General features: G+C 39.2%; 1 protein-coding gene across 5 annotated transcripts in view; it reads right to left on the bottom strand.

Annotated features, from left to right (window-relative positions):
• Positions 1 to 25245, bottom strand: part of fbxw7 (F-box and WD repeat domain containing 7) — a 128224-nt gene that overhangs the window by 80717 nt on the left and 22262 nt on the right. For 2 of the 5 annotated variants that reach the window (XM_031276764.2, XM_031276762.2), the window contains 2 exons: positions 24870 to 24946; positions 182 to 430 (listed from right to left, as the gene is read on the bottom strand). In XM_031276764.2, the coding sequence (XP_031132624.1) occupies positions 182 to 361 (180 nt within the window). In that variant the 5' untranslated portion in view covers positions 362 to 430; positions 24870 to 24946. Of the gene's footprint in view, positions 1 to 181; positions 431 to 4417; positions 4521 to 24869; positions 24947 to 25245 lie in introns of those variants that run through there. The other 3 variants (XM_031276765.2, XM_031276763.2, XM_031276766.2) reach the window with 2 other exon arrangements.

Raw genomic sequence — 25245 nt, forward strand, 5'->3', positions numbered from 1 at the left:
TTATACTTGCCTAAAAGTTCTCACTTGGTTAACACGGTGCACATCCACAATTACATGACTTGATCTATGCATCGTCACACCTCAATTTACAACTCGCTAATCAAATTCAAATCTATAGGTTTATATTTCACATCCTTCCATGTGACTACAGCATCATTGGTTGAATGTCAGTTGGCCATACCCTTTGCTGCAGCTGCTGTGCCTCCTCTACTACCCGGTTCATGTGCTCATCCTCATCACCCTCCTCTGCTGCCTGCTGGGGTGCCCGAGCCGTGGAGGAGGCGTTACCTCGCACTGCCGGACCCCCCGGCCCCCGACTCCGCCTGCTGCTGCTGCCCCCCGACAGCAGATCCTGGTTCATTTCCAAAAGCCAGCTTGCTACCTCCTGGACCTTCGCTAGGCTGTCTGAGGAGGAGAAGGGCTTGGCATTCTGCAGAGAGACACACAAAAAAAAGACACCGACGGTTAAAATATGTTAATTGTTTTCTTGTGTCTACACTCAGCTTGTGTTTGTTACGGGAAAAATATCGACTCTCAAACAACCGCTAAAAAAGAAAGAATCTCACAAATGCATGCTCAATTATATGCTCATTTCCTCCAAATCAAAGTGTGAATCATGATCTATTGTTGCCTCTGAATTAAGAATAATGGACATTAAACATTTGCTCTTGGAGCCACACTATTGAAAAAAGGTGGGTGGGATTTTGTTTGGCTTCAGATCACACAGCGTTGGATGCTGTGCCTCACATGCAGACAGATTGGCAGAAAAGAGCTACTAGTGTTCCAACTTCCAACAAAACCAATAAACAAAGTCCAATCTGTCAAATACAAAAGCAAAACATGGCTTAAATGTATCAGAAGCAACAATTGTCCTTATGAGTTTAGTAGTTTACAAGCTTCGGGGGGAAAAAAAACAAAAAAAAGACATGTTTATCTTCTAAATCCACTGTGTTGCTGGCTGCTATGCATTCACTAGATTATGAAGGCAAACCTACTAAATGAACACACAAGTCACATAGCTTGTTTCTGTAATGTCTCAAACCATACATAGAATTGGAAGATAGGCCCCAGAGCTTTATCTACAATGAGACAGCTTCTCCCTCTGACGCTGTGTCACAGATGCAGCAATACAGGCGGGAATCAAACTCAAGCAACAGCACTTATCTGTCACCATCAAAGCATCTTGACGCTCTTGAGCTTAAAGTTTCTTTCAGTCCATATGTCCCTGCACTTACAGGCAACTGACGTGCACGCATGATTGCAAAAAACTAGGGATGAACCGATTCTGCCTTTTCTCTTCACATATGAATACCTAAACTCGGGGTATTGTGAAGTTATGTGAGGCCATAACAACTCTTGTACACATAACTTCACAACTGGGATGTTCATCCATTAAACCTTTCTTCAGGCTTTTGCGAATGTTATAGTTGTTTGTATAATTTATAAAATGGTGTTGCTACAATTTTATAATGAAAGAGACAAAGTAACAGGATTCATTGTGGAATGCGCACATCTGTCCAATACCAGAGTCATTCAATAAGATTAGTATCAGATTGTTGCATCACACTGCATGCCTGGGCAACAGGCCTTTACTACACAAGAACGAGACATCCCACACGTTTAGCTGACATTTACTGATTATATTCAAATTATGTGTTCTGTATTTTGTATAGTGAGAACTTTGAAAGTTGTCATAAATAAATCAAAGGTCCTCATGTCCAAGTGTTTACCATGTCAGCCCTAAATTGGGCTCTAATGTAAAATCTTTTTGTATATATTATTTTTTTAGCTAATTAAAAAATTAACAGGTTGTTCTACTGGGAGCAGTGATTCAATCTGCAGTTGCATCCTCTTAACATGCAAATCTCTCCACGGGGTCAAAGGGCAGCTTGAAAAGTCAAATGGCATTACAATATCTTCCAGCCAGGATTTTTTATGGACCTTTTCTGTGTTAAGGGTCTAAGGGTAGAGAGGGTGTCGTATGAAGCATACATTGTAAAGCAAATTTGTGATTTGGGGCTATATAAACATAACTGACTTGACTCTTTCAGACATCTGGCAAAGCTACCAAACAAGACACAAAATCTCAGTTCTCACTTAATTGAAAACAGTAACAAATTCACACAGACACAATATGTCACTGAATTGACTAAATTGTTGCATCTAAAGTCCGATCCGGTTTGTTTGTGGTTAAAAAACTGAAACAGACCATTGGCTTGCTCTGTTGACATACGCACTGTGAATTCTTCAGTATGATCCTTAATAGAAGGAAGAAGTATTACTAGTACTACAATGTATTAGAGCTGCAAAGATTAATCGATTAGTTATCAACTCTTAAATTAATCGCCAACTATTTTGATAATCGATTAGTCGGATTGAGTAATTTTTTTTTAAGACAAAAGTAAAAATTCTTTGATTCCAGCTTCTTAAATGTGAATATGTTCTAGTTTCTTCTCTCCTCTGTGACAGTAAACTGAATATCTTTGAGTTGTGGACAAAACAAGACATTTGAGGACGTCATCTTGGGCTTTTGGGAAACACTGATCCACATTTTTCACCATTTTCTGACATTTTATAGACCAAACAACTAATAATAAGATTAATTATTATTAAGAATAATCGAGAAAATAATCAACAGATTAATCGACTAAGAAAATAATCGTTAGTTGCAGCCCTACAATGTATTATAGGCTGTTCTGACCTAGTTTTAACATCTGTCCTGAGTGATCGGATCACAAGTGGACAGCTCTAGTTAGATTTTGTCATGTTTCCATTTTTCCACAGGCCGTATCTTTGAATGCAAGACGTGCCAAGCATTTACTGGCAGCTCTGTGTTTTTCTAAACAAAAACCGTCTTTTGGAAGAACAAAATGTGTATGCATGCATCACAGATATGCATCCATGTCTTTTCAGTTAATCACAGTCAAAATAGCCTAGTTATAACCACTGTGACTTAATGTTGCAAAACAAAAAGGCATTGTATGCTCCTTGCTTTGGCATTTTAGTCTAACATCTAAATGAATTCTGAAACAAAGACTAAAAGCACTCAAAAGCAAATCAACTTAATACACACATTTTCTTCTACTGATTCAACATTCAAGAGCAAGAAACGCTTATGTAAATAAAGCTAAGTGGGATGTGTGACTCATGGGTTTGTCGAGTCCAAGTGGTAGTGGGCTGAGTAGGTAGCATGCAAAGCAGTTCCATCCTTAAGGCTTATTAGTATCAATGACTTCCACCAATACATGTGAAGCTGTAAGACAATTAGGCATGGGCCAGTATAAGACGGTATGATAACCTTCAGCATAAATATCACGGTTTCACGGTATTGCAATTACAGCTTTAAAATGTGTTATTCTGAAATGTAAAAGACAAAAAGTTAAAAGACAAGAACTTTTTTTTTTGCCATTGACCACAATGTATTTTATTTTTAAAGACATCGCACACTGGCAGGGAGAGGGATTTCTAAACTGCATTTTCTGTCCTTGACGACTCATTAAAAAAAACAGCTCATACCTTAGGAGTGGTATGACGGAAAATTGTAGTGGTTTTGAAACCTTGACTTTTTCAAACCGCAGGAATACCTTGAAACCAGTAAGCAGCCCATTCCTAAAGACAACTAGTAAGAAATAAGTACTACAGTGGAGCCTCTTTATGCAAGGGCACCAACTCTGTATACATTAGTGACCGTTTAGTATTGTAAGACCAGATAAATAACAGATATTTTACAAATCATAAAACAGTATATCAACAACAGTTAAAATTACACATAGGCATAACACATCATTATAGTTGAACACACACTTTTCTTCATCGTCATATAACTCTGTACAGTGAATTAAGCCTATATGATGGTCATGCCCATTTCTCAAAGTAGTCCACAATAAATACAATTCAATTCAAACAACTTTATTTATCCCAAAAGGGCAATTCAAATTTGCAGTCAACCAGCCACAAAGCAGACAAGAATAACACCATCGCAGTCATTCAATCAACCAACATGTCAGTAGCTGCAGATCAACACCCCAGGCAAGAGCAGAGAAGCCCAAAAAGGTCTTCCAAACAGTTGTTTTATTGTGAACAACACAGAGGAGAGAAATTTGGCATACATTCTTTTCAGTCTAATCTTCAATTAGTAAACAATTCTTTCTGGGTTTTAAGCTTTTATTCTCATGATTTATAGACTAATTACATTTGGCAGTTTACTATCAGGCACATGAGTTCAGAGATTCACTACTAATCATAGCTAATGTAGCTTTAAAGTGCCAATAGGCCTTTTCAATGCCCACACAAGGTCTCTATTTAATCCTAACTATGACAAATTAAGAATCAGCTATGCAGATGGCTGTTCCAAACCCCCTCAATGCACTACATACAGTACGAGATGAGAACATATATTTTCGGGAGGCTCACATACTTTATCTGTCTCAGTGAAAACCAACTGCTTTGACCTTGAAGAAAAAGTCACTGGTCCCTTTGTAAGGCTTCTCCCTGTCTTTGCTGTATGGTCCCGGGGCTGTTGTGGGAAGCATTAGACCTATCTCAGATTGCACTGCCCCCCCCCCCTCGGGACTGCTAGTTCATTGCTGTGAGCTCAGAAAAGGAAGGCTATGAATAGCTAAAGTTGTCCCTGCCATTTACCGGAACGGCCGAGGCTTCCGTAATTAGTTCCCTAAACAGAGCATGAAATGAGTTTGTTGTTATTGTTGTTCAAACAATTGTGGGCAATGCAAACAGGGTGAGAGAGGTTGACTCACGATAAAAAAAAAAGTTTGCTGATGTAACTGAGTTTTGATTCATTTGTTGGCGCAGAGCTTTAGGGTATTTGTTCAATTATAGCCGAAAAACACTTATGTTAAAGGGTCTTTTTAAAACATGTTATCGTTTACACTTCAATTGGATCCTTCCGTGGAAATGCACCTAAATGGCAAGCAGAAAATTATTTTAGAATAGCAGTGTGCACTTCTAAAACTTCTGTTGAAGCTTATAAAGTGGTTGAATCTGTGTTTTGGGGCTGCTAATACATAGAAATATTCTAGGAACACTTGTAGTGAACAAAGACACGGCACATGGTCTTTAGTATTGCAGGACTAAGAATAGAGACTGATGAATGAAACTTGTGCATGCAAGAGCGATGAAGTGGACAAAAATAGCTTTGGGAAGCTGGGGAGGGCAGGTGTGAATTTGTGTCTCCTAAAGCAAACAGGTGACACAGGTGCCCAGGAGCTCTAGAGCCTCTATGAGCAAACACAGAAAATGAGTGTTTGATTGTTTAGTTATGGGGTACAACTAAATACATCGTTTTAGTTAACTTCTTTTTATACTGATCACGTTAGCTTGATTGCCAGTAAACTAACATGTCAAAATAGACAATAACTAAAGCTGCTCTAACAATGACTATGGGGTCACTCATGGAGAATTATCACTAACTCTGAGGTAATCCTCGGCTCTATGGAGCGTTTTAGCATTGTTTAGCTCATTGTTTTTGTTTTCCAGCCCGCAAACTCAGCTCTCATCAATCTCATTTTTCGACACAACAGGCAGACTTTCAGCTAAAACAAAAAACACACTGTATGCTGCTTGCTCATCGCCAAACATGAGACAGACCGGATTAGCAACTAACTGGTAAACACAGTGTGGCCTTTAGCATCTGAAATGCAAGATGTTTCTCTCAGGAGTTAATCAAGACCAAAACAGCTACCAAAAAAAAAGCTATAAATTGAATATGGGACTTTAATTTTGTCAGGTGGCCAACAACACAAAATCCAAATGAATGCTAATGTTGTTCTGTGTTTGTTGGGTGTGTAAATAGGCAACTGTTTGCCAATATCAACAACATAACAATTTATAAGATGCTATGCTAATATGTGATGTTTTATCCACTGCCCCCAAATGGCAAAAAAAAGAAAATGAATGCAGCTTTAGCAAACACCACAAACAGATTTCTAATTCTTCAGAGCTTTTGTGCAAATATGATGAACCAGTTTGTGGTATGCCAACTTAGACCGAATCTCTTTATGTAATTATAAATGCTGATTAGAGGCCAAAATATTTTCCATTTCCTTAGACTAACAACATGTATATAGACCAGCCTCGGTAATGTGTGCCCAGCAGTCTGGCAGCGCAGCATACTTCCAGACAGTCACTGGTGTAGTTGCTGATGGGGAGGGGAGAGTGTCAAGTTGGCACTTCACAGATAAAGCCACAGCTGTGGCACACACAGACATTACTTTAGCCTTGTGCACAGACTCAACATGAGGCACTTCAGCAAGAGTGTGCTTCTCTTAGGTGGATTTGGACAGAGTTATCTACATGCTGTGATGGGTGGGCAACAGCTAGGCGTTAACTTTCTTTGGCAGCAGCTACTGTGCCTGCCCCACCACTCAGCTGACATCCAAACCACTGTAGACCATCCTAAAACAGCAAGTCAGTAAAACTTTCTTTATGAGTTTATGAGGTTTTTTGTTTTTGTTGAAACAGCTACATCACTTTATCACTGCTAATTCAAATTTGAATTCAAAAGGCAGTCTGAGATACAATCTAATTATGGCTGTGATGTTATGGGCCAGAATTAAGCCATTTGAACTTAGCTATAAATTAGTTATTTCCAAATTATTTCTAGGGGTGCCCTGAGCCAATATGCAGCATCTTTATCAGTAGGAATTTTAACTGTTCTGTATCAGTCGTAAGGCCTGATCCATTTCCGGTCCAATTGCAACCCACTGCACTCTGGGATCTGGCACCAGATGTCAGATAAATTTGTATTTGTAGTTATTTTTAACTGCAAAATGTCTCGTTAAATACATATCTTGGCCACAATTCTTATAATTATATATTGTCACGTTTATAAAAAAAAAAAGACTAATGGTCAATATATTCTTATCAGATTTTGTTAAACTCTCAAAAAACAATAATAGTATCGGCCTAGAAAATCCAGTACGGATCAGGCTACAGAAGAGAGAAGCTCATTTTTTCCACTGCACAGCCTTTGCAGCTGGCAGAAGTTTATCATATCCCATTAATCATGTGATATCCCTGCTTTAAATCAGCCGACAGTAAATGCCCGTTTTATGTAAGTTGGTTGAGAAAGCAATGTTTTGAAGGTTAAGAGGAATGAGACTAAATGTTCTCTCCCATTGAAGACAGTTTGGACTGAAGTTTATGTAGACATTTGGGTACAATTAGTTTTGAAAGTGGTGCCAAAAGTAAAATATTACAATTTCTTGAAAATGTTTCAAGAGTGTAAGTCTGAGCAGCAGAACAAACTATGTTTTACGTAACATCTGTCACAACCACGGTTTGCAGGGATTTTTGTAATTAAAGTATGGTTTAATGGGGTGTGAAGATTATCTTCTTATTCTAGTAATTGAGGCAATACTGTACACTCAAATCAATTTGGCCAAAATAATCATTCTGTTTTCTACCGACGCGTGCAAATATGTGAATCAATGATGTCCGAGTTTGTGGTTAATTATCTATTAAAAAAAAAAAAAAAAACATCATCTATAAAAATATCCATTTCAAATAATTCAAATTCATGATTAATATACTTTTGAGGAGATTCTATGTTTGATGATGGATTGTGAAAACTGAGATCCTTTTCCAGCTTTGAGAAAGATGAAACCTGCCTTAATAGTTTCAAAGCTTTTGGATACAGCGAGCACATAAACTTGTTGAGAATAAGGAATGAAAATTAGAGCACTGTGCTGAACACCCACAAATGGCAGCAATAAATCACACCAATATGACCTTAATAGAACAGTGGGGGAGAGTGGAGGAAATATTGGCTGTTGTTCACAAAGCACATAGTAACATATAGATCGAGTGAAGCCTGATCAAACTAATATTCATGTTTTTAAACTGACCAACACATTCTGCGGTCCTAAACCTGCCTCCGGAATAACTGCAACATGTCACACAAACCTAATGAGTTAATGAGAATTTGGACTTTTGAAACTATAAATTCTTTGAGCAAAGGGATGCAATATTAAAAAAATGCTTTACAGCAGAGATCTTCAACAGGGGCGCCACCAAATTATTTATTTTTTGAAAGTTTTTTCACTACATAAATCCAACATATTAGCAAATAAAAATCTGCTTATTTGTGAAAAAAGACGATGATAGGGTTACTGCCCTTGAGGTAAGGTAGTCACTAAGGTCCATCCACATAAAATTCATCCCAAGGATTCACTCTGCCACATTTATGTTTAAAACATGATTTATAAAATAATGCCAACAATTATTTAATAGCTTAGTATTATAGACTAAAAAAGGTATTCATAAAGGCTTTAGGCCGCCCACACGTTATTGTAGGCCCAGTTAAACACGCAACTCATTTTATACAATATATGTAGTAGGGGGTCCCTGCTCCGTCTCTCTCTTAGTTAAGGGGTCCTTGCCTTAAAAAAACATTGAAGAGCCCTGCTTTACAGGATTCCTACAAAGTCTAGAAATCCTATAAATACGCTGTTTGTTGAAAGCTTTGTGTCTCCAATTCAATGCAGGAGCTATAAATCGATGTTTCTATTCCGAGCTGGTGCCATGTGATGTCTCAGAGGAAGAAAAGTGCTCAACAGAGTATTTCCACATTCATTTCACAGTTTCAAGTACTTCACAGTGTGACAATGCTTTCTCAGGAAAACAATAACTTCCACTCAACATAAAAGTGACATTAAGGTTTTGTCTATAAGCACTACGCGTCCTCTAAAACGGTCACTCATTTTCTCTTTGTTTGAATTGTTGCCATGCAACAGTCCAATAATACCACAACATTTTCCTTTGTGGATTTCTATCATTACTCATGAGAGCATAAATCTTCTTGGAAACTAAGAAAGTCAATCTCCTTTACGGTGAGAATGGCCTTCTGCCAGAAGGACTCTGGAAGGGAGTTAAAATCGGAGTCAGTGCCAGCCAACGATTAAAACAGTCATGTGCATAACAAACAATGAAACAGAGGGAACCCTACAAGCTACAGCCATGAGACAGAAGCCAGTGTTAGAGGAAAATCCCACTCTCATTCACACACAATGGCACGTGCACACAAGCACTCAGACGCACACAAAATCTTGTTTGGCTTTTATTTGTTCCATTAGAAAAAGCTTTTTTCTCCAAATTGATGAGGGGCAGCAATCACTGTAAACCACAGGCAGTCTGAAGGCTTCCATTTAAATGACTCTGCTAGCTGAAAGCAAGTCCGCTGTTGTCAAGGCAGCAAGACAGCCATTAAATCACCTGATTCCATTAAAGAATCAATTACTGCGCTGCTCTCGCTGGTAGCACACTTCTTATACCTTGGAAATCGTTTCGGACAACCAAAGCAGATAAACAAGGACGCTGTACTTCACACGCGGTGCTTTCTGCTATATGCTGTCAGGCCCCCAAAGGTTTCCTCCATTGCACACATGGGGATAACACATAAAAAGCATACAGCTGACTGGCATGGAGACACGGATGTGGCTGTGTCAGTGGGCGCTGACGCATTGTTACCTTTGGTTGAGGTGGGCATCCAGTGGCCAATCGCTGCAGCTGTTCAGAAGTATGGCTGGAGAAGAGATCTGAGCAGCACGCTGTGCGGCCCAGTCTCTTCATCAAAGAGGAGATGATGCTGCAGCCACAGCCACACATCGACCTGCTCATTAGTAGCCTGGCTCTTCTGGGGTTAGAAGACGTGTGGAAAAGAGAGACAAGCAGCAAGCCGCAGCCACTTCCTGGTCCTTGCCGAATCCCCTCAGTTGTCCTCACAGCTGATGCCTTTTCTGTAACTATTCCACATAGTGCTGATCCACAGGTACTCTGCCACTAAGATCAGGTTGGTATTATCCACAGTCAACATAATACAGACACCGACGCTCACCTTAATCCACAGTAAGGGCACGCGAGTTGGGAAGTACAGTTTGCCGGTCCATTTCCCTCGTGATTGCTTCCCACTTACTCCACTCCCTCTGCTGTACTTCTATCTCTTCACAGCACATGCCTCCTGCTGTAGCTCCCCCTTTTTTTTGGTCAAATTCACTCCCATCCACAAAACACCTTTTCCTGATATTGTAAATAATACTCAAGATGCAATGTCTGCCACCTCTCCCTCTTGTCTCCCACAATTTCCATGCGTTTCTTTCCGCTCCCTCCACTGCCTTCGGCTGCTGTGCAATGAGGATGCTATCCCCGTCAACGCTGCTGCCACCACTGTACAGCCCCCACCACCACCACCACGACCACCAGCGGTAAACCACTCAGACTGAGCTCATCCAACTTGCCGATAAAAGTGCTTCCCTCACATGATATCTGAGCTCCTGGTTGTTCCACTAATTGAGGAAGCAGTGGACAGAATAATATAAGAAATCCAAGCCACACTGCATGCACCAGAAGGACTGATAAGCAGGATACAGTCAGGGATGCAGTGGGGGAGGGGTCCAGGGTAAGCATTTAGTAGACAATAACAGAGCAGACAGGATTATTACGGTAATAATCTGTCACTGCGGTCAAGATGACGCCGATGTCTGCTTTATTAATCAATGAAATAAAATTGTCACTTTAAAGACTTAACATTTTTCACAATGACAGTTTCTCTAACTCACCAGAAGTGAAAAACAAACACTCTGAAATATGCAGTTATCACAGTAATTTACAGAGATTAAGCTTTAATTAGAACAACTAGATAGAGCACAATAGTATGATGCACTGTATATGTGTCAACATCTGCGCCTGCTTCAGTGAGACTGAATATTCACTGCTCACCTCATCACAGATGTTTAACCCGATGAGACTAGAGACGCGGAGGAACGAGATGTACATTGTTTACTTTGTACCAGAGCTGATGAAGCTGGGAGGCCTTGGGAGGGGGAGATAGCAAGTGGGAGGGACGGTAATAATAGCAAGGCAAAGATAGGTTCGCAAAAACTGAGAATGGGTCCTCTGTTAAAGGAACGGGAGCAGCTTGCTATTAATAGCACACACATAATAATGTTAAATGACTATTCTCACTGCCTGCTATCACCACCAATACAAAGACAATGAAAAATGGTAAAGGCTATGCAGATGCAGCAACATACTACACTAACCAACTAGAATAAATAGAACATTAATTGGCAGCTATTTTGATAATCACTTATTCATTTGGGTCATTATGTAAAGCAAGAAAAAAGGGAAACATTTGATGATCCCAGCTTCTCAAATGAGGATTTTTTAGCTTAAATTCATTTACATTTTTGGCACCATTAAAGATATACGAATTAGCCATTAACAGTTCAGCTTTGCAATGTACTCAATGTGCAGACAACTATCACTGGATTACTTTAATACTTAAAGTGCTCATTTTATGCTTTTTCCCTTTCCTCTGTTGTGTTATATATCTTTTTGTGCACGTTATAGGTTTACAAAGAAAAAAAAAAGCCCAAAGTCCACCACAAAGGGACTTACCATCTTCCAGAGAAAACAATGTTCACAAACTGCTCCAAACAGCTCTATTGTAGTCCAGTCTTTACTTCCGTGACAAACGTGCGTCACTTTGTAACACACATTATAATGCTCGCCTAGCTGCTAGCGTGGCACGCCCTCATACTCTGCAACTGACAAGCTAGCAGTACTTATATGAGCACTTTAAGAAAACATGATGAAGTCCGGGGAGGTGTAAGGTGGTCTTTTTATTTGCGATGGACATTGGAGATAATATATCCTTGGTAAGTGTAAATAGCACTGATTCTAAAAATGTGAATCATGTCTGTGTATTAAAGTGCTCATATTCTGCTCATTTTCAGGTTCATAATTGTATTTAGAGGTTATACCAGAATAGGTTTATGTGGTTTAATTTTCAGAAAACACCATACATTTGTTGTACTGCACATTGCTGCAGCTCCTCTTTTCTCCCTGTGTGTTGAGCTCTCTGTTTTAGCTACAGAGTGAGACATCTTTGTTGGGAGTTAGGGACTGTTAGGACAACACAAACTATTTGAAGGCGTGACCTACAGTTTTGGGAACTTATGATGGACATACAGAGGAGTATGTATTAGGGCTTTGACTTTTGCCCAAAAATCATATTCGAAGTTCGTTTGTTTATGAATATTAATATTCGAATATATTCAAATATTTATTAATAATATTTTGACCATTAAACGCCTTCAGTAAGGCTTATATTGGTATCAAGCTTCGTATGTGTTCTGTCCACCAGAGGGCAGTGTATCAGTCAGTAGGCGTGCAATGATGTTGTTAGAAGAAAAACACACTGCCACCACTGTTTTTTTTTTTTAAATTAAAAGTCAGACCCTGGATTAAACACAAACAATATGCTTTCAACAGGAAGGTCGGATATTTCACCGTAGCCTACGTAAGTGGTCTGATGTTCATACTTCTGCGCTGGTGTGTGCGTCGAGCCGCGTGTGTATGGGTGTGTGTGTGTGTGTGTGTGTGTGTGTGTGTGTGTGTGTGTGTGTGTGTGTGTGTGTGTGTCTGGGGAGTGTGTTTTGTGAGAGAGTGACGGTGATTACCGGTAGCTTCAGAGCGAGTAGCGACTCTATAGTCTTAGTGAGAGAAACAAAGTGTCTCCTCTGTTCTTTCTGACCAAGGTGGGAAATCTGGAGCAGGAGAAGTTAACCCTCTCCTTGATTTTACGTTGTTTATGGAGAAAGAGAACCAGGAAATGAGTCGGGGGGAAATGCGCTACCAAGCCAAGGCCGAGCGACGTGCGTCGCCGCGACGTGCATCGCCGCGACGTGTAGTTACATTTTGAAATGCGTGAAAAAGCCTCGGAATCTGAATTGAAAACAAGGTTTTTTTAACAACACATTTACAAAAAAATAATGCCCATAACAGGTTCGAAATTCGAATATTAAGGGCTGCCTAATATTCGTTTGAATATCAATATTTTTTTAATATTCGAATTATATTCGAATATCAAAGTTCAGCATCAAAGCCCTAGTATGTATGTATGTATGTATTTCTGACTCACAAACGACTAGTCCAATAATCAAAATGTAAATTGAGCAACTTTTAAGGCATTTTTGTGGTCCGGGTTTATTTGCAAGAGTGTACAAATATGAGCTGTAACTAACTAGCAAACTATTTAGTGACCTTGTGCGTATGTGAAGTCTGGCTGTGTGTTTGACAGCTCAGAATCGAACTGATCACCTCCAGCTCTTTTTTCCAGCAGCATTGTCTTTTTTCTTCTAGTCTCTGCAAAATGACAAAGTGGAATCATAAAGCCGCGGGAAAAGTGCAGACTTTTCGCCCAAATTGGAGCATTTTCTACCCGTACAGACACGTCTCATCTCGGTTTGTCCTGCTCAGAGCAAATTTGGGTCTAGTAATGTCTATGAATGTCTTTACATCAAATTTCTGTGAAAATACGCCGCTTTTTAAATTGGCTTCACGTTTGAATACTCCTTTAAGAGGTCATTTAAAGTGTGCATTCACAGAGTACAAAAGCATCTATGCCCCTGGGCTGTCCACCCTGTTCAGTATTCTACATGCTGGCTTGCTAAGTTAAATGAGGCAGAGATCACCTATAAAATCGACTGCCATTAGTCTCTTTTCAGGTGGATATGGCAAAAATGACAAGAACTGTTATTGCTACATCCATTTATTTGGGTAAAGTGCATCATGCTTTGGTGTGCAGCTGTGACCGACTGCCAATTGTGGGCAACGTAAAAAGGTGGTGAAAAGGGTAATAATGAAGCACTTAAAGCTGTTCTCTGTGCTTACTCACTCACTGGCACATCTTTGTGCTGTTGATGAGAGTGCTACTAAAGGTGACACCTCACTGTGATTCATTGCAAGAGAGATTTCCTGAAACACCAGGTTGCCATCTCCCTGGAACAAACAGCACACCAGGAGAGAAATTGAACACAGCAAACAGAGATCTATCTACAATCACCTATAAAGACAAGTGTAACACTGTCAAACTGGAACAAGGGCAAAGGGTTGTATTAAAAAAAAAGTCCAACCTTCCTTCACATAATGTATGCAGCAGCGAACCGTAAAGCAGTACAGTGACAAAGTGTTTTATCTTAAAATCAGCTGTTAGCTCCATAAGCAAAAAAATAATAATAATCATCATGTTTACTGTTGTGTTCTTTTCTTGGCGAGGACTGAAAGACAGGGCAGGGGTGAAAGGGTGCCCTGTTCATTATGTATGAATATTGCTTTTCACTGTGTCAGCTCACTGCTTCAGTATTGATCCATAAAGAGGAGACTCACTGCACCATAGCGGAGGGTTTCAGAGGAAGACATAATGACTCAAAGCTTACATGCAGCACTTACAGGGAGTATCAAATCCCAATGGGCCAGCTAGACTGGCATATAACATGGCATGAATTTCACTGTATTATTTGTCCTATGAACAAAATTACTCAACGCCCACTCAACTAATATTCAGCACTACGTTAAGTGAACAAAAGATTCACAGATCAATACTGTGCTCTATACCGATCTGTGTTGTTTCTTGTACTTCACAAGAAGAATCAGGCATTGGACAAAGCTGTAATGAGTTTACAGGAAGTGCAATATGCAAAGCCAATTTAATGCCATTACCGCTGACCTCTCCCATGTCATGATTCCGTTGTCCTATAACTGTCTTAACTGAATTAAAAAAAACTAAAATCTCACTTTAGGTTTAAAGGGCTAAGAATGGATAATACGCCTCGGAGTTTCACTGTAGCTGCAAGCTGACTTTTAAAAATGAAAAGGCCATTAAATATGTTTAATAAAATCTCATCATCATAGGGCTGGGCGATATGGAGAAAATCAAATATCACGATATTTTTGACCAAATACGCCGATATTGATACCGCAACGATATTGTAGTGTTGACTATTGGTGCTTTCACAAAATATTTATACAATGAGATTATTGATAAATAATCATCAGTAATGTGGATACAATGACTAAGTGGGTAAAGGCAAATAATAGAACAGTTACAACAGTCTGGTAAGTTCAGAAAATGACATCACTTTACTAATGCAGCCTTTAAAACCAGGAAAAGACAACACTTATCCCATATTACGATATCTAAAATCTAAGACGATATCTAGTCTTATATCACGATATCAATATAAAATCGATATATTGCCCAGCTCTACATCATCAACGGTTGAAAAACAAAACAGCAGCCTGAATGCCAATGCAGCCTTTTTCACTTTAAATTTAACTTCAACCAAAAACCAAGTCAAGCTATCCCCTGAATGATGATAACTGTACTTATCTCGCCACAAACAATCAGTGTGGCTAAAAACAAAAAGCTGTGTCACTGTTGTCTCATCTTCCATTGTCCTCTGAAATGTGGCATCATTACACCCCACGCTGATCCTTTCATGGTAAAGACAAAGCAACTCATTTTTAACTCACCCTTTATCTCCATAACTGAGATCAACATATGTATAACCTTTAATTTAGAAAAATATCAACAAAGTATATTTTGTTTTTCGCATTCAGGCTTTTATTAACTGCTGAAAGGCAAAGTGGATTTGGTGAGCATTAAAAATGTGTCTCAGTGTGTCAGGGGTCTATATTAACACCTCAGACAGTCCATGATTGGAGAGAAATTTGATAGAATGGAGGGTCAATCTGACACGAAGTGAGAAAAGGAAGAAGCCTTGAGGCTTAAAATATTTAACATGTTTTACTGTGGAGCTAAACAGGGCTAAAAGCACTACATTTTCAATCAGAGCCTGAGACTTCAAAGACAAAGATACGAATGCAATCTGATGCTTTAAAAAAAGAATCTTTCATTTCTTTTTTTCTATAAAAATTATGAAGTGAAATCAATTTAAGCATAATCTTTTTCCCTGCATTTTCCACATCTAAAAATCTTGTGCCAGAATATGTTTCAACTTACCCAAGAAAAACGTACTCAATGCATCAATCATTCTATTTAGGACTGGGACGATTCGTCGACATAATCGATTACGTAAATGCGTTGACACAAATAATTTGCGTCGACGCATCACGTGCACAAATCTAAAAATAACATGGCTGCCTCCAGCAACAGCGCAAGTATGGATTCCTCGCAAGTTCAACAACACGTTGAGAAAAAGGCTCGCACACGGTCTTCTAAAGTGTGGGAGTATTTTACTCTTTATGCCAACAACAACGTGGTAGTCTGTAGACTTTGTAAAATGCATCCCTGAGCAGCAAAACACTGTAAGTTCTGCTCATCTTTTTGTCCCTTTCCCTCCAAGTAGAGTTTAGATTTTCTGCCCGAGCTTGAGCCACGGGCCAGGTCGGGCCCATATGTCCCGCCACTATCCACGGGCTGGGCCCTTCATCAAGTATTTGTGTTTTTTAATCATTACTTTATTAGCCTCATTGGGTGGGGAGAAAGCTATGCCTCTCCAGCTTCTCCCATAGCTCTGGGTATAGGTCCTGCACTGACTTGAGTGTGATGTAAAGCTGTCTCCCCCATCTGTAGCACTGTCTTCGATAATTGCGCAACCAGGCCAGATTGTTTCAGATATCTCACGAGTCATTTATAACGTCTAAAACTGTCGGGTTTAGAATCGGGCTCGGGCTCATACTTCCAGTTGTCGGGCCGGGCTCGGACACGACGTGCACGGGCTCGGGTAGGGTCAGGCTTGATTTTTTGGGCCCGACCTAAGCTCTACTCCCAAGCATGTGCGATTATCAACATGTGTGTTCCCAGTAGTAGCCCAACGGTACGTTATTCCGTTGATTCGTTTTAATGCCCCCCTGACTTAACAATAAGCATCAAACGCCGTCAGTCGGCAGTGTTATTTTTTTGGTTTACCATCATCATGAGTGACCCAATCGATTACGGACTGTTATATTAGACACTCTGCAACTTGCCTTATGTTGGATTTATATGATACATCTGAATTCATATGTTGCTAAAATTGCACTTACTGTAAGATTAAAAGGGAGCTTGGATGTTAAACAAGAGCGTATTCATTATTTTACCTACTGTTAATAAAAGCAAATACAGGCTACTCTTTTTGCCTTTGCTCTGTTTACTTTAAGTTTTTATTTTTGTATTCCTCCTGAAAGTGACTTTATTTTGTTGTTGGATTGACAGCCTACATCTGGCTTCAGGTTGCACTACAAATTCATATTACTTGAACAGTGCAGTGTTAAACAATTTTAATAGAGATTTGAACCTTATGGACATTTTTTTGTGTAAATAGTTAATCATTGAGCAATGGGAAAATAATCGCTAATTGAAAAATTAATCGTTAGATTAATCAATAATTTAATCATTAGATTAGTCGACTAATCGAAAAAATAATTAGATTAAGTCGTTTAAAAAATAATCGTTTGGGACAGCCCTAATTCCATTTCCAAAAACTTGCATGACTCAAACTTGTGCACTTTATTCTTAGCCTAATCATTCTATTGTGAGGCTTCTTGCTATTATTCTTCATTACTGAAAGATATCATTTTATTATTTGGCTTTTCAACCATAAAAAGGGACTTCTGAGCCAGGTCCTAGGCTGTGCAAATATGTCGGGATGCACCAATTTCATTTTTCTCTCTCCCGATACAAACTATGACACCTAAATCCTTGTTATGGGCTGATACAGAGCGACGATCAGATACCAGTGTTCTTCGTTATCATTAATTTAGAAGCTGTATACTGGTGATCTCTGTTTGATTCGGCTTGCGTTTGACAAAGTCAGATTTTTTTATTATACATTTTTTTGCAACATATTTGCTGATTTATTTATATATTTTAAGCCAAAGAAGAAAAACAACACTATATATCATGGCAATATCCTAAACCTTTTTAATAAAGAAATACTGTTGCCAATCCCTAAAACCTGAACAAAACTTGTACAGTTGAGTCACAAAATCATACTCTTAAATGTCACAATGTCGATGTAAAGTCATTTAAAAGCCAATTATTTCCTATTTTTTGCAAAATACAAAAGATTTACCCACATCTACATCCTTGATTTAACATTTTGAAGTCATGATCCCATTCGATGTATAAACTGTGCAGCAACTGATGTCTGTCAAGTAAATCTACAGCCTGTTCTTTATCGAGAAGACTGATGAAGCCACTAATGAGACATTAAAGGTAGACTGTAGAGTTTAAAACTTTTTGTCAATTAGACAGTGGTTACAACAAACAAAACAACCATTAATGTTATCAGCACTTCACCGAGGTAAATGATTCACCCAATAATGACCTCTAATCCGTAGTGTTTAAATCCCCAAGTGATGAGCAACACACTTTAAAAGAGCAATACGTTATGTAGACAAATTATATCAGTGGTTAATCAAGTGGCAAATTGTGTCATTAGTTTCTTCAAACCAATTAGTATTTGATACATTTGAGTCAGTGGGCTTGAAAATCATGTCCTCAATTATCATAAAGCTCCCAAATTTTGACAAATTGAAAGAAAAAACACAGATGAAGCTAGATAGGTGTCCTCATTGTTTATCTTAAAGTGCTCATGTTATGCTTTTTGGCTTTTTCCCTTTCCTCTGTTGTGTTATATATCTTTTTGTGCACATTACAGGTTTACAAAGTGAAAAAGCCCAAAGTCCACCCCAAAGGGACTTACCATCTTCCAGAGAAAACACTGTTCACAAACTGCTCCAAACAGCTCTATTGTAGTCCAGCCTTTACTTCTGTGACAAACGTGCGTCACTTTGTAACACACATTATATTGCTCGCCTAGCTGCTAGCATGGCACTCCCTCATGCTCTGCAGCTGACAAGCTAGCAGGACTTACTGCGCATGTGTGACTCCCAACAACGATAGGAACAGAAGTGAGATGTCTCACTCTGTAGCTAAAACAGAGAGCTCAACACACAGGGTGAAAAGAGGAGCTGCAGCAATGTGCAGCACAACAAATATATGTGTTTTCTGAAAATTAAACCACATAAACCTATTCTGGTACAACCTCTAAATACAATATATGAACCTGACAATGAGCATAATATGAGCACTTTAAAGCCTGCACCCTGTCATAAAAGGCCATCTGTCCAGTTTCTGTTTAAATGATTAAGAATGAAATATCAAAACAATGACACAGTGTGTCATTTAATCATTTAAACAAAAACAAATATCCTCAATATGACCACAACATATGACTGAGCTTGCAGACAGACTATTTTCTCTACGTATGCTGCACTCTAGTGGAGAACTGGCAGATTGTGAATTTATTTTTTTCTCACGACTTGAGACTATTAAAAGCATCAGCATGCACTTACTATATATCTGGGATGTGATGAGGTTTTTACTATCACTCCAAACACAATTAAATATGGTTATAATACATCAGAAAATGACACTGAAAAATAGATTTGACCATCATCAGAACTCATCTCAGGCCACCATGCCAAAGCAAAAAGAGGTCCAGTAATGTCAAAACTTCCTGTCTCCCAAACACAGGGACAAAGAAGGATTTCCTGTTTCCAAAAGGATCTCGAAAGCATGAATGACTGAGAAAGTGGTAACCACACCCCTCAAAGGATAACACAGATCCTTGCATCAACACCCATCTCTTCTGTCACAATTTAACAACAAAACAAAACACAGAGCGGCCTCAAAGCATACTGATAGAAAAATAGATATTATAGACCCAATTTTGCTAATACGGCTGTAAGATATAATTTTCAAACAAAAAAAATATGAGCTGCAAGCTGGAACTTGAGGCCGTTACTCACTTACTACTCATCATCTGGGTCCATCATAACATCACAAAGTTGACACTCTTGAAAAGGAAGTGCAGTACAAGTCCACATAACCATACATGACTGGTTAACCACATTTACAGAGCTTGAAGCAAGTAGCGCTGACTACTGTCACTACTAGTCTCGCTTTACCAGACCCTCCTTCACCCTGCAGAGATCTGAGGAGCAGTTAACCATAGTCCTCATAAATCAACCGGAGTTTAAAATGCCAACACAAAGGAAGCCCAAGGCAACGGATATCCGGCCTAAATGAGTGAAATCTGGCGGATTTTCCGGCGGCAACGGAGCAATCCCGGAAGTGGAACGTCAAGAATATAGACTAGTCACTACTGACCTACGAGGTCATGCCTTATTTTAACACTGACCCATTTGGCTCACACTGAGAATAACTGTTCTTTAGTGTATACAACTTGATTTGTTTAAAGAAGACACATATGGCACCTCATCATCTGTCACAGTCTCCGTTTACTTCAGTGATGTTTCATTAGGACTTGTGGTCATGTGCATTGATAAACATGAAGTTAATATCTAGCAAAATATGTCCAAATTTAAAGAAGACAGAATTACTGTAGTTAGTTGTTTAAACCTTCTAGACTTCTGAAATGTGCATTAGCAGCGATTCTATTACCATCACCAGCTATCCTCCATTATCAATTGTGTGTATGCTCTTCACTGGAGCAGGCAGAAGGCTGTTCTGAATTATTTACAGAGAATGAGTGGGTGAGAGGTGTGGGACTGATTAGGGAGTGAGACAGAGGATGGCTAAATCTCAGTCCTTTTCAACAGTCTGCTTAGGAAGCCGTTTCAAATTCAAATTGTAAAAAAAAAAAAAAAGGACCTTTTTATGAAATGACAGAAGTGCACTTCTTCCTGCAGGGATTCTGCAGTCACCTTTTCACTGGAATTCACTATTCTTTTATTACTTTATCTTCCATCTGAAAAGCAAAATCTCTTCCAGCGAATGTAACAAGCAGAAGCATGCACAGTTCAAGGAACAAAAGTTAATTGATCATTATTACAAGTGATCCGGTTTCAAGATGAAAGGCTTTTTTCTTAAGTATTTGCCCTGTTTTTTTTGTTTTTTTTTTTGTTTTTTGTTTTTTTACAACAGGACAGTCTTCCATTTACCAGAAACATTCCTCCTTTTCTTGAGCACAAGGAGATGGCACTGGGATACACATAGGGAAGTTGCACTTGGATCACAATTCAATCCCAAAACCATCATCCTGAATTATTCAAACCCCCATATCAAATGTCCTTAACGGGTCCCTGGGCGCAGGGTAACAGTTTTAAGGGGGAAGACAATGTTAACATTTTGACATTTGAGTGCCAGTCCACACTTTAAAAATGCAGCAGCGAGCCAAGCAAGAGATTGCTATGTGCTATCACTTTACCTTTATTTCACCAGTGCGTGCCGAGAATGAATAATTCACGACTTGAACCACACTCATGGCTTTAAAGGAAGAATCCCCCTTTACAGAAAGAAGCACCGAATATGCCATACACACATTAACTGTATGCCTTTGGCCCCACATGCATTATTTGCAACTTGACCTTATAAAAATGTGCCTGAAAAATACAAGTTGTACATTTTGTTTAGAAAAAGACACATTTGTTAAGTAGACAAGTTTGCCAATATACAAATTTACAGAATTTTATGAATAAATAAACTAAAAACTGCTATTCATCATTTATGAATTCATGCAGCTATTCACGTCCCTTTTCAGCTCCCTGCTTTCACACACGCTCTCACAAATGACCAACACACACATAGGATGCCTCTGAGTGAATTCACCTCCTGTTTGTTGATAACAACTCCAACAACTTCCACTGGGTCTCGTGCGCAAGTGTGAAAGGTCTGCATTCTGCCAGAGATGCTGACAATGAAACACAGGGTGGGGCCTTCCGTTCACCCCCGACAGCAATCATTTTCTTGTCCTCCTTGATCTCTGTGGCACTTTTTTCCATTTCATTAGATAACACATGGCTTACACAGCCTCAAAAAAGGAAGCTTGTGTAGACTATGCACTCTGATGTAAAACATATCAGCCATCTTTTACTTTTGCCGTGCCATTTTCCCTTTCTGTCATAAAATAAAACATGGTATTTAAAACAAGAACAAAAGGTTTAGGATAGTTAAGGACACATAGGCAAGGAATAATAACACTTAGATTGAGAAATCCAGGTTATAGGATGTTATTTGTAGAGCTGGAACAATAAGTTATTTCACTTGGCAGACAATCTGCAACCAACTCGATAACCATTTTCCCGGTTTCTATTTTATATCAATGCAAACTGAAAATCTTAAGACTATAAACAAATCTGCAGATTAAATGATGATGAAAATAAGCCAAAGCATCCATAGCCAAATTTAGTCTGTGCAGTGTTACTTCAATAGTACTATATAAAAAGTAACTTGTAAGTAGCTCCAAAATGAAAGCATGTTTTCTGCTGTGCCCCAGGCTGTTAAAGTTGAAACAAACTGCCTTTAATCTACAACGACATGCAGTTGTGCATTTTGGATTACTTACTACATCAGATGTATTAAGAAGTAAAGAAAAGTCACCAACACAAGCCCATCTCTGTTCTTAAGACATGATAAACAAGACTGTACAACAGCCTTGATGAGATAGTAGTTCAGTCCGTAGGGACTTAGCTTGGGAACCGGAAGATAGCCTGTTCCAGTCCCAGACGGACGATGTCAGTTCACCTCCTGGGCACTGCCGACCCATCTTCTCTCCACATTTAATGCAAATAATCTTAATTGTACATATTCTTTTTCTGGTTTTGAATGTTCTATTTTCATTTTATAGTTTGCTATCGTTTTGATCCCTTTTCTGTAAAGCACTTTTTCTTCCAGTGTCATTAAAACCAGTGTTTCCTATAGGTTGAGCAGTTATTTATGGTGGTTAATGCCACGGTGGAGTGGGAATAAAGTATACTCGATAACAGGCGCTTACGTGGGAAATGTGTTGCTAGGAAACAACTGGGTTCAAGCTTACATCCCAGGGTTCAACAGTAACGGTTGCCCTTGGCAACCAGATTGAGGTAATTGGCAACCGTTTCGTGGCCTCTGGTTGCCCCCTTTGGCAACCACCTGTTCAATATGTAACGGCTCATGTTATAATCCGATGCTAATATGGCACCGGTGCCCGGTATATACCGGACGGAATAGCAACGCAAATTTCGGTGCCTGTCTGCGCTGCTCTCTGATGCTCCAAAACAGACGTTAGAGGCAACAGAAGCATCGCTGCATGTCACGCTAGTAAACACTAATAACACGTTACACTTGGCAGCAGGTAACGTTAGTAGGGTTGGGCATCGAGAACCGATTCCTACTTGGAATCGTTTCAAAAATTACGATTCCAGTGGAATCGTTTCTCTATTGGAATTGTTTGGAGGATTTGGTTTCAAATCTGATTATGGGTTTCAAATTTAACATGCGCAAGTTTTGGTTTCTGTAGCAGCCAGGCGCTTGTTGTGTTGCAGCCATGGAGCACAGTAAGCGGCGCTCTAGTGTGGCTTTATTTTACGTTGAAAAAGCCAGGTAAAACTGCAACCCACCATTGAATCAAAATAAAACTTTCCTCTTATTTGTGAAATAAGCATGTGACCCGTTTCAACTCCACCCCTCAAAGAATCGGAATCGAGAATCGATAAGAACCGGAATCGAAAGGAAGAATCACAATTGGAATCAGAATCGTTAAAATCCAAACGATGCCCAACCCTAAACGTTAGCTACAGTAGTAACTGGATTAAACATGGTTAAAATGCTGACAGCTAAACGGTGCAAAGGTTTGACTGTATTTCACTGTAGAGGATTCCAACAGCGGGACGTACAACAGTCTGCTGCTAAAGCTATGAGCTAAAAGCACCAACTAGCACTGGTCAGTGGTCACTGCTGTTGTCAGCAACAGACGGGACTAAAGGTTGCGTTTAGTTAAAACTGGTAAACCTTGTGGTGCATTCAAAGTTATTGTAAAATAACCTTTTCTCATCGTTTTGTCGTTTAACAGCAATTTACTGGTGAAAGTAGTAATTATTGCTAAAAGTTATTACTAGATTTTTAATAATCATTCAAATCCCCCCCTTTTTTGTGCTGATCCAATCTGTGACTCAAAACAGTTATCCAAACCGTGAGTTTTGTGATCCGTTGCACCCTTATTTGAGAGGGATGGGAAATTATATTGCAAGCCATTCTCTCATTGTTTCATTATTAAAATGTGTGGTATAGTTCCATAAGAAATTAATTGCTCCAAATATAGGCAGTTTGTAACATGGCAACCGTATTGTCAATTTCGGCAACCAAAAGCTGATGCCTGGTTGCCACCCTGGCAACCACTTTAAAAAGCAAGTGTTGAGCCCTGCATCCTATCACACCTAACATCAAACATGGCATCAAATTCAGTCAGTTTATAACGTTTTACAACGTGTTTTGTGTAAAACTGCAAAAATGGTATATACATTAGCATAACGATACCACCCTACTTGGACATTAACAGTCAACTTTAACGCCTTTTAAATGAAAATGATCTCCTTGTTTGCTTTGTTCACGGTTTGTCTCTCAGGTTTCATTTTCTGAAATGAAAGTGTTTGCTTGTGAACAAAATTCTGTTCACGGGCGGAGAGAGAGATACTTAGCCTGCAATCTGAAGATTACAAATATACTTGCAAGGAGCCTTATAAATGGCTGCTTGATCCCAAACATAGCTTCAGATACACTATACACCAAGAAGTAAGGCTGGGCTATATGGTGAAAATCAAATATCATGATATTTTTGACCAAATACTTCGATATTGATATTGCAAAGATATTGTAGGGTTGACAATTATTGCTTTCCCAAAATATTTACACAATGAGGTTTGTGATAAATAATCATCAGTAATGTGTATATAATGATTAAGTGGGTAAAGGGAAATAACAGAACAGCTGGAACAGTCTAGTAGGTTCAGAAAATGACATCACTTTACTGTAATGCAGCTCGTAAAATCCAGGAAAAGACAACACTTATGTCATATTACGATATTACAATATCCAAAATCTAAGACGATATCTAGTCACATATCACGATATCAATTTAGATGGCTTCTTTGTCATCTACAAAGAACTCTGACCCATTCAAAACAACCACAAATCTCACTATTCCTGTAAACCAATGCGAAAGTTCCACACGCACAAAAACCTCCTGAGCCCTGAAAAGTTCACACAGTTGGTGTTTACTTACAGTTCTCTCTGTCTGTCTTTGTTTAGGCCACAATTGATCTTTTCTACTTCAGGTCCAACTCTAAGGGTTGATTCTTTCTGTGGACAAAGAGGGGGGAAAAAAGAGCCGTCAGTACAGCAATCTCAGAGGTCATCAAAGAGTTAACAGGCCGTGGGGCCGTCTGGAACATGAGAGGAGAAAGCACGAGGGCCAGAGTAGTGAGATAAGGATGCTTGCATTTCACAGTTTATTCTCCAAAACCCTGACAGAACACGCCAGTTATTCAATAGGTTTGCCAAAAAAAAACAAAAAAAAAACAGAACAATTTCACAACCTGGCACGACACGCAACACCTGCATCAGCGTGCAACAGTGAGTCAACACCACAGATGCGTCAG

Source organism: Sander lucioperca, chromosome 4 (genome assembly GCF_008315115.2).
Source record: "Sander lucioperca isolate FBNREF2018 chromosome 4, SLUC_FBN_1.2, whole genome shotgun sequence".
Lineage (NCBI taxonomy): Eukaryota > Metazoa > Chordata > Actinopteri > Perciformes > Percidae > Sander > Sander lucioperca.